The sequence below is a fragment of the Acomys minous genome (assembly GCF_964271855.1).
Source record: "Acomys minous genome assembly, chromosome: 6".
Lineage (NCBI taxonomy): Eukaryota > Metazoa > Chordata > Mammalia > Rodentia > Muridae > Acomys > Acomys minous.
In genome coordinates this window covers 84,233,470-84,249,025 of record NC_140487.1, presented here as the reverse complement: position 1 = coordinate 84,249,025, position 15,556 = coordinate 84,233,470, and the positions used below count along the sequence as shown (strand labels likewise).

The window sequence follows — 15,556 nt, the reverse complement described above, 5'->3', positions numbered from 1 at the left end:
TTGCAAGTCACTATGAGAAGTGTGCCATCCAGACAGTTGCTACTGTTGTGAATTATGATTTTGACTGGGACCACTCAGATACTAAAAGCATCTGAATAAAGAAACAGGCCTGCGGTGGTAGCAAAGAGTCTAAACATTAAAGTCAAACACCTGGGTGGGCAACCTCCATTCTAGATGACTCTGACCAAAGTACTGGGCTTCTTTGTACCAGGACTTCAAAGCCTAAATGAAGATGATAATAAAATATTTATTCAAGAATGATTTCATGTACATGGTAACATAGTAGACATTCAACAGATGTTTCTTCCCTTTACAGCAAGATAGTAAAATGACTATTTAGTTGAGCAGTTAAGATCATGAGACCAGATACTTTTTAGTTGTGCCACTCTGGGTAGATTACTTAAGCATTGAAATCCAATTTCACCCAAGTTCTGGTTATATAATCCTTCCCTCATGGTTGAGAGGAGTGGGTGAACTTATTTGCAGAGAGCATTTAGTGTAATGCTCAGACTCTAGTAAGCACTCAGGAAACCCTAATTGTTGCAGTCACTTCCGGAAGGCAGCTATGGTAACTACTAGGCCCCCAACTCCTCAACTGAGGTCAGCTCTGAATTGGGTTGCGGCGTCACGTGTGCCTTCACTATTTATCAGCTGCGTGCCCCACAGACAAATTCATTAATGTCTTTGTATCCTGGTTTTCTTTTTCTTCCAAATGAGACACTGACAGAATGCGTGTCACACATTTGTTTTAAATATGAAACCAAAAGATCTATGTGAGCACCTGGCCCAGAGCCTGACTTAGGGGCATTCAGGATTCAGGAGTGTTAGCTATTTTTGCGCTATGAAATAACCGTTTGCCTTGATCCATTTTCTGGTTCTATAACAGAAAACTTGACAAGACAGTTTATATAGGTGATCGATGTAGGATGCGTGGTTCTGAAGACTAGGTAGTCTAAACACCTGCCAGAGGTAAGACCTCACATTGCACCATCACTTGGCAGAAGAACAAAAAGGCAAGGGGCTAGGCAGAAGAGACAGAATTCAACTCCAGTGAGAATGAATCCACCCACTAGAGAACACCTGCCGGCTGTTGTCACAGTCACTCCTGAAAGTCCCACCCCTCTTCCAACACCTTGACACCAAGAATAGACTTTCCGTGTGAGACTTTTCAGGGGGATGAGCTACATTCTGAGCATGGCAGTGCCGTTGTCACTCTGTGCTATTATTCTCAGCCTTCCAACTTCTGAATGTGATCTTAACCGTTCTCTCATCTGTAAAGTGGGGATAATAAGAAGACCCCATATCACAGGGCTGTGCTGCTGGCCAGGACTGAAACATTGCTCAAACAGAAGGGAAATCATTATCGCTCTGTCCTGCCCGCAGTGGCTGATGCTTTCGCTGTAGACCCGGAGCCTAGCCATCATGCCTCCTCCCCCACCTGCCCTCTATTTTGATCAAGGTCATTCATTTCTGTCTCCAGAGCTTCATCCCGTTTTGGGAAGGTCTGTTTTTCCCATTTGTCAAGGTCACTTTGGATTCTCCTCACTATCTTTCAAAGTGTTAACAACTCTGTCTAAATCAGTGCGCGCTCTCCATCATCCCTGACCCTGATGGATGCCAGATAACAGTGACCCTGGAAAGGCCCTTCCAGCAAGAGTGTAGTTCATCTAACCCTTCATTGATCATCCTCTTCCATCAGGGTCCTTGGGCCAGCTGACCACCACTAATGCACAACTTGGAGCAAGCCACTAGGACAGAATTAATTATTGCTTCACTCGCTCTCCCTCCCGCCTTCCTGCCTTCCTTATTCATTCATTCCCTCAGCTCTCCATTAAGCAAACATTTGTTAAGCACACTTAACATGGGAGGCACTGTCCAGATACCACCATGATTAATAAGTGTTCCTGCCCATCAGGGGGCTCCTAGAAGGTAGTGGGTTTCTCTTTGTTATAATCACCTGATTATAGTCACGGATGATTTACTTTGTGGGCAGCCAAATGAGTTACCACCCAAAGTGGCTAACGATTTAGACTTTCATTCATGGTACTTAGAATCAACCAAAGTATTTGATTTTAATAAAAATATATTTACATGTAGTAACACCTAATATTTGTAAAGCAAATATACAATCACATCTGGAATTCAAATTAATCTCCGTAATAGTTTCATGAGGAATTGTGTTATTATTTCCTCTAATTTTATAGAGAGAAAGCTGAGGCCCAGAGAGCTTAAGTAAACACTGGAACGTGACTCAGTGCTGATCTGAGGCCTTCTGAATTAGAGTTTGTGTATCTTCCAAATATGTATCCCTTTTCCCACACATTGATACATCCTGCCATACATTGTGATGTTATGTACTACCAGAGACATGGCAGTAAGACCAACCAAAATTACTGGATATTTGCGGAGAGATTGACATTGGGCCAATAACTTAAAATTCACTATTTCACTCAACAAGGAGACATTTATAAAAGAATAACGAAAGATGTAATTTTCAAAGGACTGATGTTCTGATATGTAAAATAATTTCCCAGTTTCTTGCATCTATGTATCTCTGGAATTGGGTGCCAGTCTTGGAAAGGGTAATCTTAACCAGCAATTCTATGATGTCTCAAGGATCCTGTAACCTCCTCAGCTCTGAACCTACAGAATACAACAGAATATAGATTGTCAGATCATGACCAGCATTAAATTATGCACAGCCCACAAAAAATATGGTAGGATGCAGACTACATGTGTGTCACTCAAAATAAAATTAAGTGCTGAAACTTCATTTAGCTGAAGGTGTGGAGGCTGGATCTCAAAGTAAGATGTACTTCTTCCTTTAGGGATGGCCAAAAGCCAATAAAAAGTCTGCCTTAATATAGTGTGCTCCACTGCTTATGAAAATATACCAAACCCATAAGGGGAAGTCACCAGTAGCCACAAGACAGGCACTGGGAAGCATTTTCATTGGAGCACTCCAAAGAACAGAATCAGTAGTACATATTCATCTAGAACTTTGTCTAAAATATATATTATTAATGAGATTTACTATAAGGAATAAACTCACAATTGGAAAACGAGCAATCTCTAACTCTTTTATGAGCAATCTGGAGGCTCAAGACAGCCATATAGACTGTAAATCTGCACCAAGCACCCATAATTTCTGGTACATAGAGGTGCAGCATAGAGATTCGTGCCCTAGAGCAATGTTCAGTCCCTAGAACAGTAGACTTGAATAGAAGGAGACAGGCAAAGCACAAAGGAGAGACCAACCCATTTCCTTCCCCCATTGTCCAGTTTTCAGTTTTCAGCCTTTCCAGGGAGTCGAATCAGAATGGCTAAAGCAACAAGTAGGGGACAGTGAATGATAGAAGGCCAGTGTCCAGGTTCTTTCTAACACTAGATTCTGTTGAGGAGGCCTTGTCCTTCTGTCCGGGTTATGCTAGGAAGGATTATAACAACAGTAGCCAGGAAATGAAGTCAGTGTTGGCCTCAAAAGCCAGAGGGGATAGGCAGCTGCAAAAGACATGAAAAGATGGACATTAAACCAGAGGGTCCCTAATGCTGGGGAAGATGGCCAACATCCATATAAGTGTGCATTGGCTCTGTCCATAATTCAGGTTGCTGTGTGAGACACACCAGCATCCTTGAACATTCTCACATTCTCTTTGGGATTCTGTGCCATCTCTCATATATGTGGTGCTCTGCGACATGCACCTCTTTCCATACGCATCCCATTATTGGTAGATTTGCACAGTCTTGCCCAAGGATGGAGGCTGAACCCCACTGGAGGGTGGGTCAGAATTCTATACCGGGCACACATTCTTTGCAGCTTTCCTTATTCTCTGCAGAGATGAGTGCTTTTCTAAAGGGTGGCCTCAGCTCCTTGGGACAGTGTGTGTGTGTGGGGGGGGGGTTATACAGAAACTTGATTGTGCAGAGTTCTATATTCATGGCTAAGCAGTCTGGTATGGCCCAGCAGGTCTTTTTCTTTGCCTGCTAACCAACCAGTCACCCTGAACAGACAGTAGATGGATTCTAACAAGCTCCAGGCTTTATCCCCAGTTACCATGACAACCAGGCTTCACGGTGATGGATGGTATTGATTGACTGACAGACTCCTGGTGTCTTGGCTCTGTCCCCATTCCCCTTAAGTCATTTGCATACACACATGGAACTGAGAGACACTCAGTGCTATCCTTCTGACTTTGTCCTGATTTTTAAAATCCCACTTCTAATATCATTGAAAAATCGCCTCATGCTTGAAGGGAAAAATCTGAGATGGTATCATGAATTTTCCCACCCCTTAGCTTTGCAGTCTATAGAGCATGGCATAGAGAATATAGGCTTTGGGTACCTTGGTTATCCTCTGTGGATATTTACTCATCTGTAACCTGGGTTCTGCTTGTACTGTCTCTACTTACTCACATCCTAACAGATTATTCTACTTACATGTTGATGCAGAGAACCTGTTATCACAAATCCACCTTTCTCCTCTAGTCTCAGATCTTCCATACTGAGACTCAGGTACCTAGGGCCTCAGTGTAGCCTGCAGTCTTTCCCAAACCAGGAATAAGCAGCAGCAACTGGCCTTTAATAACATTTTCTGTGAGCGGTGAACACGGCATGGATGAATACATTGAACCCTCACCACAGCCCCACGAGGGGACTGTACTAAGGTCACCTTCTAGGTGGCCAGGCTGAAGCACAGTGAGGTAAAACCGTTGTCCAGACAGGACTCGGGCAGTGGTTGGATTCCAGCTCATGTTGTCTCCACTTTAGAGCCTGGCCTTCCACACATGGCTCCTCGTCGTGGCCAACGTTATCATGCACAATGGAGAATCTGAAGACAAGCTCTCATCAGCTAGGCAGAAGCCTGGGCTGCAGCCCCAGTGTGGCCACTGTGAGTTCACTACACGGCTGTCTTTCCCTGAGTTTCCTTGCATAGTGACGCTGTCACTGGAGGGCAGCCTTTGCAAGGCTCTTTTTGAGGACCACCAGGGATCCCAGTGACTTGTGATGAGTGCTTCTCTGCACGGCAGCACTGGTATGGTGACATAGGCACTTGGGGATTTGGGTAAACATGTCTACCTTTCAAAGACCTGATTCTTGAGTTTGCTAGTCACGGAACCTGGGGCGAGTGGGCCAATAATAATAGCCAAGGCACGTTGAGTACTTCATTGTGCTGGACAATGTTTTCAGGGATTGACTAATAGAAATGATTATTCCCATCCTAAAGATAGGCATAAAAAGGTTAAATAAATTAGAGTCACATTACTAGCTAATGACTTCAGACTTTCACTTTCAGCCACTGGAGTCACCAGTGGTCAAACCCTCACTGTGCACAAGACAGTTAGAAAGAGACGATGAGATGAAGCAGATGAAAAGTTCATGAAATACCAATATTTAACCATGATTATTACAAAGCTCTGGTTTGTATCTTCTTTAAAAAAAATACACACAATCCATCAAAATGCACATGACTCCCCAAGAATACACATGGCTCCCCAAATGCTTTAATGGCATTGTCTAGGAATGGGAGGACTAGCTGGTACCTGAGCACCCCTTTGCCTAGCCGAACAGTAACTTTCAGTCTAATAGAAAAACAGGCTAAAAAAAAAAATTCTAGGGTGTGCTAAACACAGTGCTAGAGGGAAGGACAGAGGTAGTGTGGTGATCCCTAGGGAACAGGGAAAAGCTAGCGAGAGAAGGGCCAGAAGAGGCTCAGGGAAAGGCACAAGTGGGCTTTCTCGCCACAAGGAGTACAGCACAGAGAGGCACATGGCACGCACAGCCGGCAGGCGGTTGGCAGCAAACGTGAGTTTGGACAGATGCATGGAAGCATAAAGAGGACGGGTGAGGTAGGCAACACGTCTTAGCCAAGCCAGTCCAGCCACAACCCAGCCACCATCTTCCCCACTGCTGCGATGGCAGCACAGACACTAAGATTCTTTTTTTTTCCCCTCCTTTGGAGAGACTGTTTTGCAGGCAGCCGGTGTTGCAAGGCAACGCGTCAGATAGATCACAGTCGCGCAAGTGGTATTTGTTTGTTGCGAAGAGATAAATAATGCATCACACCTATCTGTTTTCCACTTGATGCCTTTAATCTGAGTACGACAGAGCCTCTCCATGTTCCTGCGTCGCAGAAGTCAAGCTGCCTGCTTCTCCCCCAGAGCCCTGTGGATTCTGCAGTACCCATACTGTTCTCAGTCCTGTACCGCAGCCATGCCAAGTAGAGACACAGACAGTAGGCACAGTGGCCAGGGGCATGTTCCTTGAGATCCTGGGCTGCCAAGCAGACCTTAAAGCAGCCCTTTCTTGGCGCCAGGCTAGAGTGAGATGGAACTTTGGGGGGTGGGTCCCTCTTTTTTCCTGTAGAGTTTGTCAGTCCTTCAGACTAGGATGCTTTGTTACTGGGAACACGAGCCTGCCCACAGGGTCTCCTTCTGCTTTCTAGAGCCATTCCCCCCCCCCCCCCCGACTGCTGCTTGTCCCACTTGTACCCAGCATCCTCCTGTTGACCCTGAGGAAGACTGCTCGGACTTGCTACACCATATCAGACAGAGCCATCCTCCATGCCTGTTTACCTTTCTCCTCACACTAAATGTCCTTGGTCCTCTTTATGCCAAAGATGCAGTGTGCTCAGTGCAACAGTGTCACAGGCTTATCAAAGTTGCCTCCAGGGCTTTTCTGAAGTCATGTGGTATGATTTAAGACTCTCAGGCCAAGAAGACCTCAAGTCCGCTGATAGGCAGGCAGCCAGCCCCGGACTGGTCTTCCCCACGAGGGGGGCTCTCTCGCCTCTGATGCTGCTCATCTCTGCTTGTCATGTGGTCATCATGATGTAGCTCTCCTGTCGAGCCTAAGGCCACCTTTCTGAAGTTTCTGTTCATCAATGTGAGTTCTTATCTCTGTAATCACACACACACACACACACACACACACACACACACACACACACGCGCGCGCGCACCTTTATTGTTACAAGAACACTGAGGACATCCACCCCCTTAGTACCTAGCATATAACACAGTGTTGTTAACGATAGGAGCAGTATTGCGCAGGGAGCTCATAACAGAGCTCTTGTCTGTTGATTGGCAGCTCTCCTTTCCCTCATCCGCCCAGCGTGGCAGCTGTTAGGATCGTCTTTAATTCAATGGGTTGGACTGCTTTAGGCACCTCATGTCAGGGGAGCATGCAGCCTGGCCTCCTTCAGGACATATGGTCCCCTGTGTCGTAAATTGGGGATTTTCTTCTTCTCTAAGGAATTTTAATAGATAAGCAATGTTTACAGAAGGAATGCGTCACTTCCAGGGCTTTCATCAGATCCTGGATTTCTCTCAACTGGGGCACAGGGCAGGGGACTACCCCACCTTCACTCTTCAGGTTATTTTCATCTGGTTTCATCACCCTGATAAACTGGAAGTTAATTCAGAACTTTCGGCCTTGACCACTAAGCTCTTCACATGCCTGGTGGTACCCGCGTGGTTAGTATTTTGTCCACAGGTTAGAATGTTACAACTTTCCCAAATGAGTCTCAGACAGTGAATCCGTTTATTCTCCAGAGAGGTTTCTGAATCCTGAGTATTAACCAGAACCCCTGCCCCTGCCCAGGCCCCGCCCCTTGCCCCCTCCTCCGCCCAGGCCCCGCCCCCCCATCCCTGCCCCAAGTATTCCCAGTTCTTACTCTGAGTAAATGTGATGAAGTTGGCTGCTGTTTCCCTATGCAAGGCATTATTAGAGGCACTGACACGGTGTGTGCCACAGTGCCCTGGAACGAGCTACCAGATCTCTTCTATGGAGCCACACTGTTCCATTTGTTCCAAACGCACTTTTTGAGTCATCTGAAATTCTTGTTTAAAATACAGATGTCTAATTCCTTACAAATACAGACTCAGAATGAAAAGAAATGGGGGCCCAATTTCATCCGCAGTCGGGTGCGGTGACACGAGCTCACAAGTTCAGGATTCAAAAGCTTAAAGCAGATTCTTCTTTGATCGGCCCAAAGCCAAGACCTGCAGTCGAACGAGGGCTAATGGGACGGGTGTGGGACATTGGCAGAGGGTTCTGCAGCTCAGGCCACCTGCCTGGTTCCCCACACCAGCTCTACAACCTGCTCTGTTCTCTCGGGTATGCCTCTCCACCCCTTTCCATCCATCTCTCTGCACCTGAGTCCTTGCTAACAATATTAGTTTCAGTTCCTGCATTTGGATGCAGCGTTGAGCCCCTCTACGGCACCCAGATCACTGTGCTGCCTCGCTGGGCTCTGTGTGGCTATTTCCGTGTGTAGCATACCCTCACAGTTTCTGCCAAGACCCTTCCCATCAGCTCTGCTGCATTCCGGCAAGCAACTCTCGGGTACAGATTTGCTTTGACTGGTACTCACTTTGCACCGGCTAGCCTTAGAAGGATAGGGCTTTAGCTGATCAGATTCCTATCTGACCCACAGGAGTTTTGACTCAAGATGGCTACATTACCAGCACGTGATATGCCAGGCTGGTACACAGCAGGTGCCTACTAAGTTTTTCTCTCGGAGAACAGGATGCATTAGTCTGACGTAATAACTGAGGATAGTGAAAATGCTGCCGGCTTCTGAGCCAGACAGATGCTCCGGTGAATCGTAGGTTGCCTGCTTTCAGCTGCATGGCCTTAGGTGAGACAGTTAACCTTTACGAGCCAATAAGCACCTTGACTATAAATGAGAAGTGTGGGCCGAGTGTCTGAAGGCTCTGTAGCTCTCAGTCTTGTGATTTCTCTGAGTCACAGTCCTCCACTTACTGTCTGGTGCCGTGCTTTGGCACCCCAAAAAGGCAAAGCCACTGCAGACAAGTCTCAGGGTTCAAAGCAAGACCGGATGCTCTTCTCCCAGCATGGCGTCTGCAGATCCCTCAGGAGCACAGTCATTTCCCAGCAGTCTTCAGGCCCGATTCATCAGGCAGCATGCTCAGCAGCACTCCACCATTCACGGAAGCAGTCACTCTGCCTGTGAATTCTTTTCATCCACTTTCGCTTATCATTGTTGAAGCACTTTAAAAAAAATAAAAATAAAAAACAATTAAGCATACTAAATCTTCATCAATTCGTTATGCATTAAAAATTAGAAGTGCTTCCGTGGAAACAGCAGAAGAAGCCCTTTACTTGGTGCTAAGTGGGCAGCTGAGAGCGTGTCTTCCTCCAGGCACTCACTCCCAGTTCCAGAGGTGTGCAGAAACTGATATTGATAGTGTCGCAGAGGGCACCAGCTGATACATGCCCAGAGGAGAAGAAACCCTTCTTTCTATAAACGAGAAACCAAGGCCAGTGGGATGGCGGCCCTTTGCAGAGTTCACAGAGGGTGTCAATAGCTGGGATTTGAAGTCGTAAGCTTTCTTCCCTTCTCTTCCCACGGGATCATGATATTCACTTATTTCTCTCTTTTATTAGACATTTCTTGGGGGGGGGGTGGAAATGACTGAACTTCTGAATAAGAACAGCGACAAAGGTGCAAGTAAAAGAGAATATGGAGTATTCTGTTGCAAAAACACTTAGTGAAGTAAATACTATTTGATCAGGAGCTTGGGTAGACTCCAGGAGGGGTGAAGTGGGAGGGAAGCCAGCACTGGCCTCGAGGGCTATCCTGTGCAAACTGGGGTGAGGAGCCCAGCGCTGAATGGAAATGGATGCCCTGGATCCATTGCTTCAAGGCGACTCGGAGGAGAACGGCAAAGGAAAAAGAAGCAGGATCCAGAGCAACTCACATGCCCAGTGCCAGCCCCTCCCCATTCCTACAGGTACTCGGATGGCCGTCCTGCAGGAGAGAAAAGGGACACTTTCAAGGCATCCCACTCTGCCTCCAGAGTTGGAGTAAGCTTTTCCTAGCCTGAGTTGGTTGCACCATGGCAGTTGTCCTTCCAAATCGCTGCACATTTGTTTCTGTCTTCCCGCTGCAGGTATCACTGTGAAAGATGTTCAAAAATGCCTTGGAGGGTCAGCGGGCCTGGAGTATGGGGATTCTGTCATCGTCGGAGGAAGTTTATCAGGACGGTCCTGTGAGAAGACGGGAGGCGGCAACTCTGGCAAGTCCTTATCAGTGGGTCTTCCCAGGAGTGAAGCCTGTCCCTCCTTGGGACACACCATTCATACAAATGAGTCTATTCTGCCAGCTGATTCCATGTCTTTCCGTAGTCACACTGCAGATGCAAAGCACTCGAAGCCATGCCTTGTGCACAGTGTCTTCCGTTTTGGCTCCACCTCCCTGTCCCAAAGTCATCTCCAAAACACTCAACCGTCTAAGGATCCTTCCTAGCTTTCAAGGGCTAGACAAAGACCCCCAACAAGAAATGGGGTGACAAGGGATGTATAGCTAGGATCTGTTGTCATCTCATCAGGTAATGGTGCGGAGGGAGTAGGCAAGTCTCTCAGGAGAAGAAATTATGAACCCTAAGTCCAAGGTCAAGGAATAATGACCAGTGAAAGAATGTTCACAGGGAGTCAACATATCTTGAACATCAGTGTCGGTGTTTATGCATTCATTCATTCACTTACTCACTCACTCACTCATCTGTCAAAAACAAATCAAGCTTAATTTTTCAGGTGAGGGACAGAGAACTAAAGGATTATGAACACAGCTTCTAATGTAATAAATGAAGCACACACTAAATAGACTTAAGTTATATACATTGCTTAGGTTACCTATGTCTTGGATATTATGCCAAATCACCCATTTCTGATAAGATCTCAGACTCTCTCCTTGACCTGGCAAATGCTCACTTTGTCAACAATGCATTTTTTTTTTGCCCTGACTAGTCCGTTGGTCTACTTTCTTCTTAGTGTCTGCACTGAGTACTACAGGGACATCTGTCATAGCATCTGCAATATGGCAGAGAGAGCAAGAGCAAGGGAGAGAGGGAGAGAGGGAGAGAGGGAGAGAGACAGAGAGACAGAGAGAGAGAGACAGAGAGAGAGAGAGAGAGAGAGAGAAAGAGAGAGAAACTATGAGAATAAGCAGGCACTGGGGACCCATGATGGAATGAGTGGATGAATAACCATTGACCTTCCCAGCTGTTTATTGTCCGTGTTGGCTTGGGCTGGCCTCTCCATGTCCGTTACACTCAGAGGATGTGAAGATTCTGCCCATCCTATCCTGCCTGTTATTGGGTACAGTAAATAGAAGAAGAGCCTAGCTCTCAGGAGCAGAGTTACTGTACATCTCATCCGAGGAACTTGCCATCTAGTCCTTTGGTTTGGGTGCGAAGAAAGCTAACAATATCTTTTTTTTTTTGATAGACCCAAGGAATAAGGAGACAGAATTGGAGGTGGTGAACATCATTTCTCGGGTGCAAGGTGGAAGTTCTGGCCAGGGCGGTGGCTTGACACAAAACAGCAGCATTGTTACATACCGGTCCTGGGGGAGATCATTAAAGTATAGCCCTGTTGTTATCGATTTTGAGGTAAGCCTTTTCGCAGTTGAAGGAACCCTACCTCTATAAGGAATGAAAGTGAAGCCGACCAGATCATTTCATATTTCTTATTATGAGCCCATCATACAACAAGATTAAATGTAACGGCACACTGAACTGGTGCTCTTGCCCAAACTTGCCTACAGGAAAGATGTGACTTTAGTCCAGACTCACAGGACAGATGGTAAGTAACTTACTGTGTGTTCAGGGCCCAGGTAACCACTGCTGGCTCAGATGCTTTGCAGGGTAAGACATGAAAGGTAAACTTACATTTTTGCACAAACTTAAAAACTACACTGGTACATTAAGAGGTGATACACTTTAAAAAAAACTGTAGTTAATAAATAGCAATACAATTTACATGTTAAATAACACTATAACAGAATGATTTGCCATAGTTTTAAGCAGAGGAAAAGAAAGAAAAATTGCAAGTTGTAGCACTCCTCCACCAGAGCAAATTTGGAAAAAAAAATCACTTTTTCTAAGTGAGTCAATGTGACAATTGTACTAAGTGACTAGTCATGTTTAATTCCTATGGTAACCATGGTCGATGGAACACAAAGAGAACACCTGACTCTCACAATTGTTTCCGCAGAGGAAGAACACATGGTGGATTTTATTGCAACACAAGAATGGTTCTTGCTACCTCACTACATGGAGAGTTGCATCCACACATGTTCCATGAAAACTAGATAAAAGTTAGCTTTAATATCTTTCTTCAATTCCCATGTGCCCTTTCTCTTCACCCAGTATTGCCTTCTCTTGGTCCCCATTATAAGTATTTGTATATTACCCATACTCACAGCTATTTACATATACAAACATCTACCTTCATGGCTAGCCACATATGATGGGAGAGAATATGCATTTTGGAAGGGATCACCTCTCTTACTATTACAATTTCCATATGTGCCCATCTCCCTGCAAATTTAATTTTTAACAGCTGAATAATATTCCATCCTGCGAAGTACCACATTTTCATTAAAGGGGCAGGCAATAAATATGGAACAGATTAGGAACCAAGCCCAAAGAAACTAAATGAAGTGCTTAGGGCCAGATAGTATCCATACGACAGGGCCTCGATTTCAGGCCCATGCACTGTGTGTCCAGTTCTCATTTGCCTCTTGCCTAGCACCTTCCTTAAAAGACCAGTTCCTAGCTATGGGGTAGGATGGTTTTGCTGCCCAGGGGAAATATGGCAAGGTTGGTGCCAAGCAATGGGACAAGGCCAGTGCTCTGGGGACTTAGAGGAAGAAGCTAGAGATCCCGAGAAGCAGCTCACACAGCACATACCAACCCCCCAGCTAAGAATGCTCTGACGTGACATGCCAACAAAGTTGAAAAAAAAAAACTGGCTTCACTCCTAACCTTACAAACTGGGTTGTTCTAGCTGTCAAATTACTTTTGCTAATATACAAACTAGCCCTTTTAGAAGGGTTGTTATTTCTAACTTTATGAAAAATATTATTGCTGTCCCAACACTTATCTTTATATCTGTGGCCATTTTTACATGATTTTAAACATACAGATATTACATATTTAAACCAATAGATATTTCTAAGACATCACAACAGTTAAACCTAAAACTCTATTTTAACACCCCACTTTTTTTTTTTTTTACAAAGAAATAAGGTCAGATGGGTTAACCTTGATTTCATTTCTTCTCCAATAAGTAAGGGACCACTTTCACGCACCTGTAATTCACATAGGTCTGAAAATTGCTATCATCAAGCTATTAGTGATTTGGGCAAAAACTGTAAAATTGATATCAGGAGAATACGTGGGTGCATGCGCGCGCGCGCGCACACACACACACACACACACACACACACAAACAACACACACAGAGCTTTTTCAGTCAAGATGTGAACTTGTGTTTGCCTTGAGCAAACGTTCCAAGGGGGAAGGTGAGGTCCAAATGTGAAGACTATAACTCTCTGTGGGGAAAAGAGTCTGGGGTTTGGGAAGGAGGGAAGAAGAGAGATTTGCATCATGGCTCATACATCTTTTCTGGTGTAACCTTGGTCAATTGCAAAAAAGAAATGATAGATTAGAGAGAGAGAGAGAGAGAGAGAGAGAGAGAGAGAGAGAGAGAGAGAGAAAGAGAGAGAGAGGGAGAGAAGGGCAGGGGAGGGGAGGGGAGAGGAGAAGAGAGGAGAGGAGAGGAGACACAGGTAGGAATTATTTGCTACCCAAAGTAGAAATGGTATCAATAGTAACTCTTTATTTGTAGCAGATGAGGTTACTCCATGGGCCATATTGCTTTATTATATATTAATACGTGTTGTGTTAAATGTGCATTCATTCATATGGTGCCACTTCATTGCTTGCCTCTCTTATTCTGTTTACTTACCTATAAAATGGGATAAGACCATTGCCACTAAATTATAAGCCCTACATTTCTGAGATCCTTCCTTCTCTATCTTTCTGTCTTCCTAAAAACAACCAGCCCTTTCCAGGAGCATTTGCTGAGGGTTGTAGGAGGAGGAGAGGGACTTGAGTTGACCCTTCTTCAAGGTCACGGGAAGCTGCCCTGTGGGACTGGCCTTCCCAGGAACTGAGAGTCTCCTTTAATTAAAACCCTGGCAGCCCAATCTGTGCTCATGTCCAACAATGGGTGCAATTCCCTCACCTTCCAGTAAGTGCTCTCTCACGGCTGGGGCTCCGGCCAATCCTTGCTTACCCTGTTTGAAGGCCTCTACAACGGCCTCTGACCACCCACCAAGGTCTGTTTGCCATGAGTCCTTCTGTCCACATTTCCAGGAATCCACCAAAGTTCTATGACGTGCCTGTCCTTGACCTCTGACTGACCCAGGGTGGCTCTATCTGACCTGGGTATACTGTGTCTCCCATTGGGCCCTCTAGTCCCTCCCCTGGAAAACAAAAGGCCCACAGAAAACTTTCATTTATGATTTTCTCCAAATACAAAGCATTGCAAAGGTACTAAAGACAACCAGAAGTAATTTGAGTGTAATAGCACAGTATTTCCCCCCCCTCTCTCTCTCCCTCCCTCCCTCCCTCCCTCCCTGTGTATGTGTGCATGCGTGCATGCGTGCATGCGTGTGTGCGTGTGTGCATTTGTGTGTGTGTGTGGTATGTTGGGATCATCCCTGAAAAATGTGTTTGGAGGCCAAAGGCCAATGCCAAAAGTTTTCCTCTGTTGCTCTCACTTTATTTTTTGAGGGAGGTTCTCTCACAGAACTTGGATCATGGTGACTGGCCAGCAAGTCTCCAAGACAATCCTGACTCTGCCTCCCAGTGCTGAAGTTACTTACAGGAGCTGGCTGCTGGGCCTAGCTTTTTAATGGGTGCTAAGGAGTCCAACTCAGGTTTTCAAGGTCACACAGCAAACACTTCACCCACTCAGCCATTTTCCCAGCATTCTCTGCTTTTTTGCTAAAACCATTTCTAAGGAGAATGGTTATGTTGTTGTGTGTTATCCTGTCTCTTACACTGTTACCTTACATTCACTTTGGGTCATGAGGATTCTAGAAAGTAGACTCCATTCCCAGGCTCAGAGGGAAACCTGAAGTTTCCCATCCACACAGCTAGGCAGCAAGTAACATTCACTTCACTTTTCCTAAGTGAAAAGAGGACCCCATCTCCCTGGATCCTCACAGTAAAACCTGAAGGTGGGGTGTTGACTCCCATTTTCAGATGAAGAAGGGAGGTACAGTGGGTCACATGACAAAGATCCCACAGCTGGAAAGCAAACAATGGTCCTCTCTCCACTATTCCTGCCACTTCTCAGCCCTAGGCAGCTTTGCTCTGAGGACATTTAGTCTCGGCATGGGACAGGTTTGGTTTTCAGGACAAGGGTATCTCAGGCATCTAGTGTGGAAAATCCAGTGATGCTGCCACACAGCTTATCTCTCACAGTACAATGCACTTCTGTCACCAGTATGGAGGCTGGGAAGCCCTGGCTACCTCACAGGGAAAGGACCCTCATCCACCCACACGCCACTGCACTTCATCATCAAGGGAGCTGCTTCCAAAAGCGACAAAACTCCCTTTATAGATGCCTGTGTTAAAGGGTGACAGATCAAACCAGAAACCATACCTGAATACATAGACTGTATTACATGGTTCTGGCTTCTTAAAGTTCTGGAAGCAACAAGGGAGTCGGCTAGGGC

The 15,556-nt window shown here is 45.7% G+C and overlaps 1 protein-coding gene across 1 annotated transcript in view; it reads left to right on the top strand.

The window, feature by feature from the left end:
• C8A (complement C8 alpha chain) overlaps positions 1 to 15,556 on the top strand; it is a 52,649-nt gene that overhangs the window by 31,160 nt on the left and 5,933 nt on the right. Inside the window, exons 8-9 of the mRNA XM_084787817.1 lie at positions 9,915 to 10,040; positions 11,251 to 11,414. Of these exons, the coding sequence (XP_084643943.1) occupies positions 9,915 to 10,040; positions 11,251 to 11,414 (290 nt within the window). The remainder of the gene's footprint in view (positions 1 to 9,914; positions 10,041 to 11,250; positions 11,415 to 15,556) is intronic.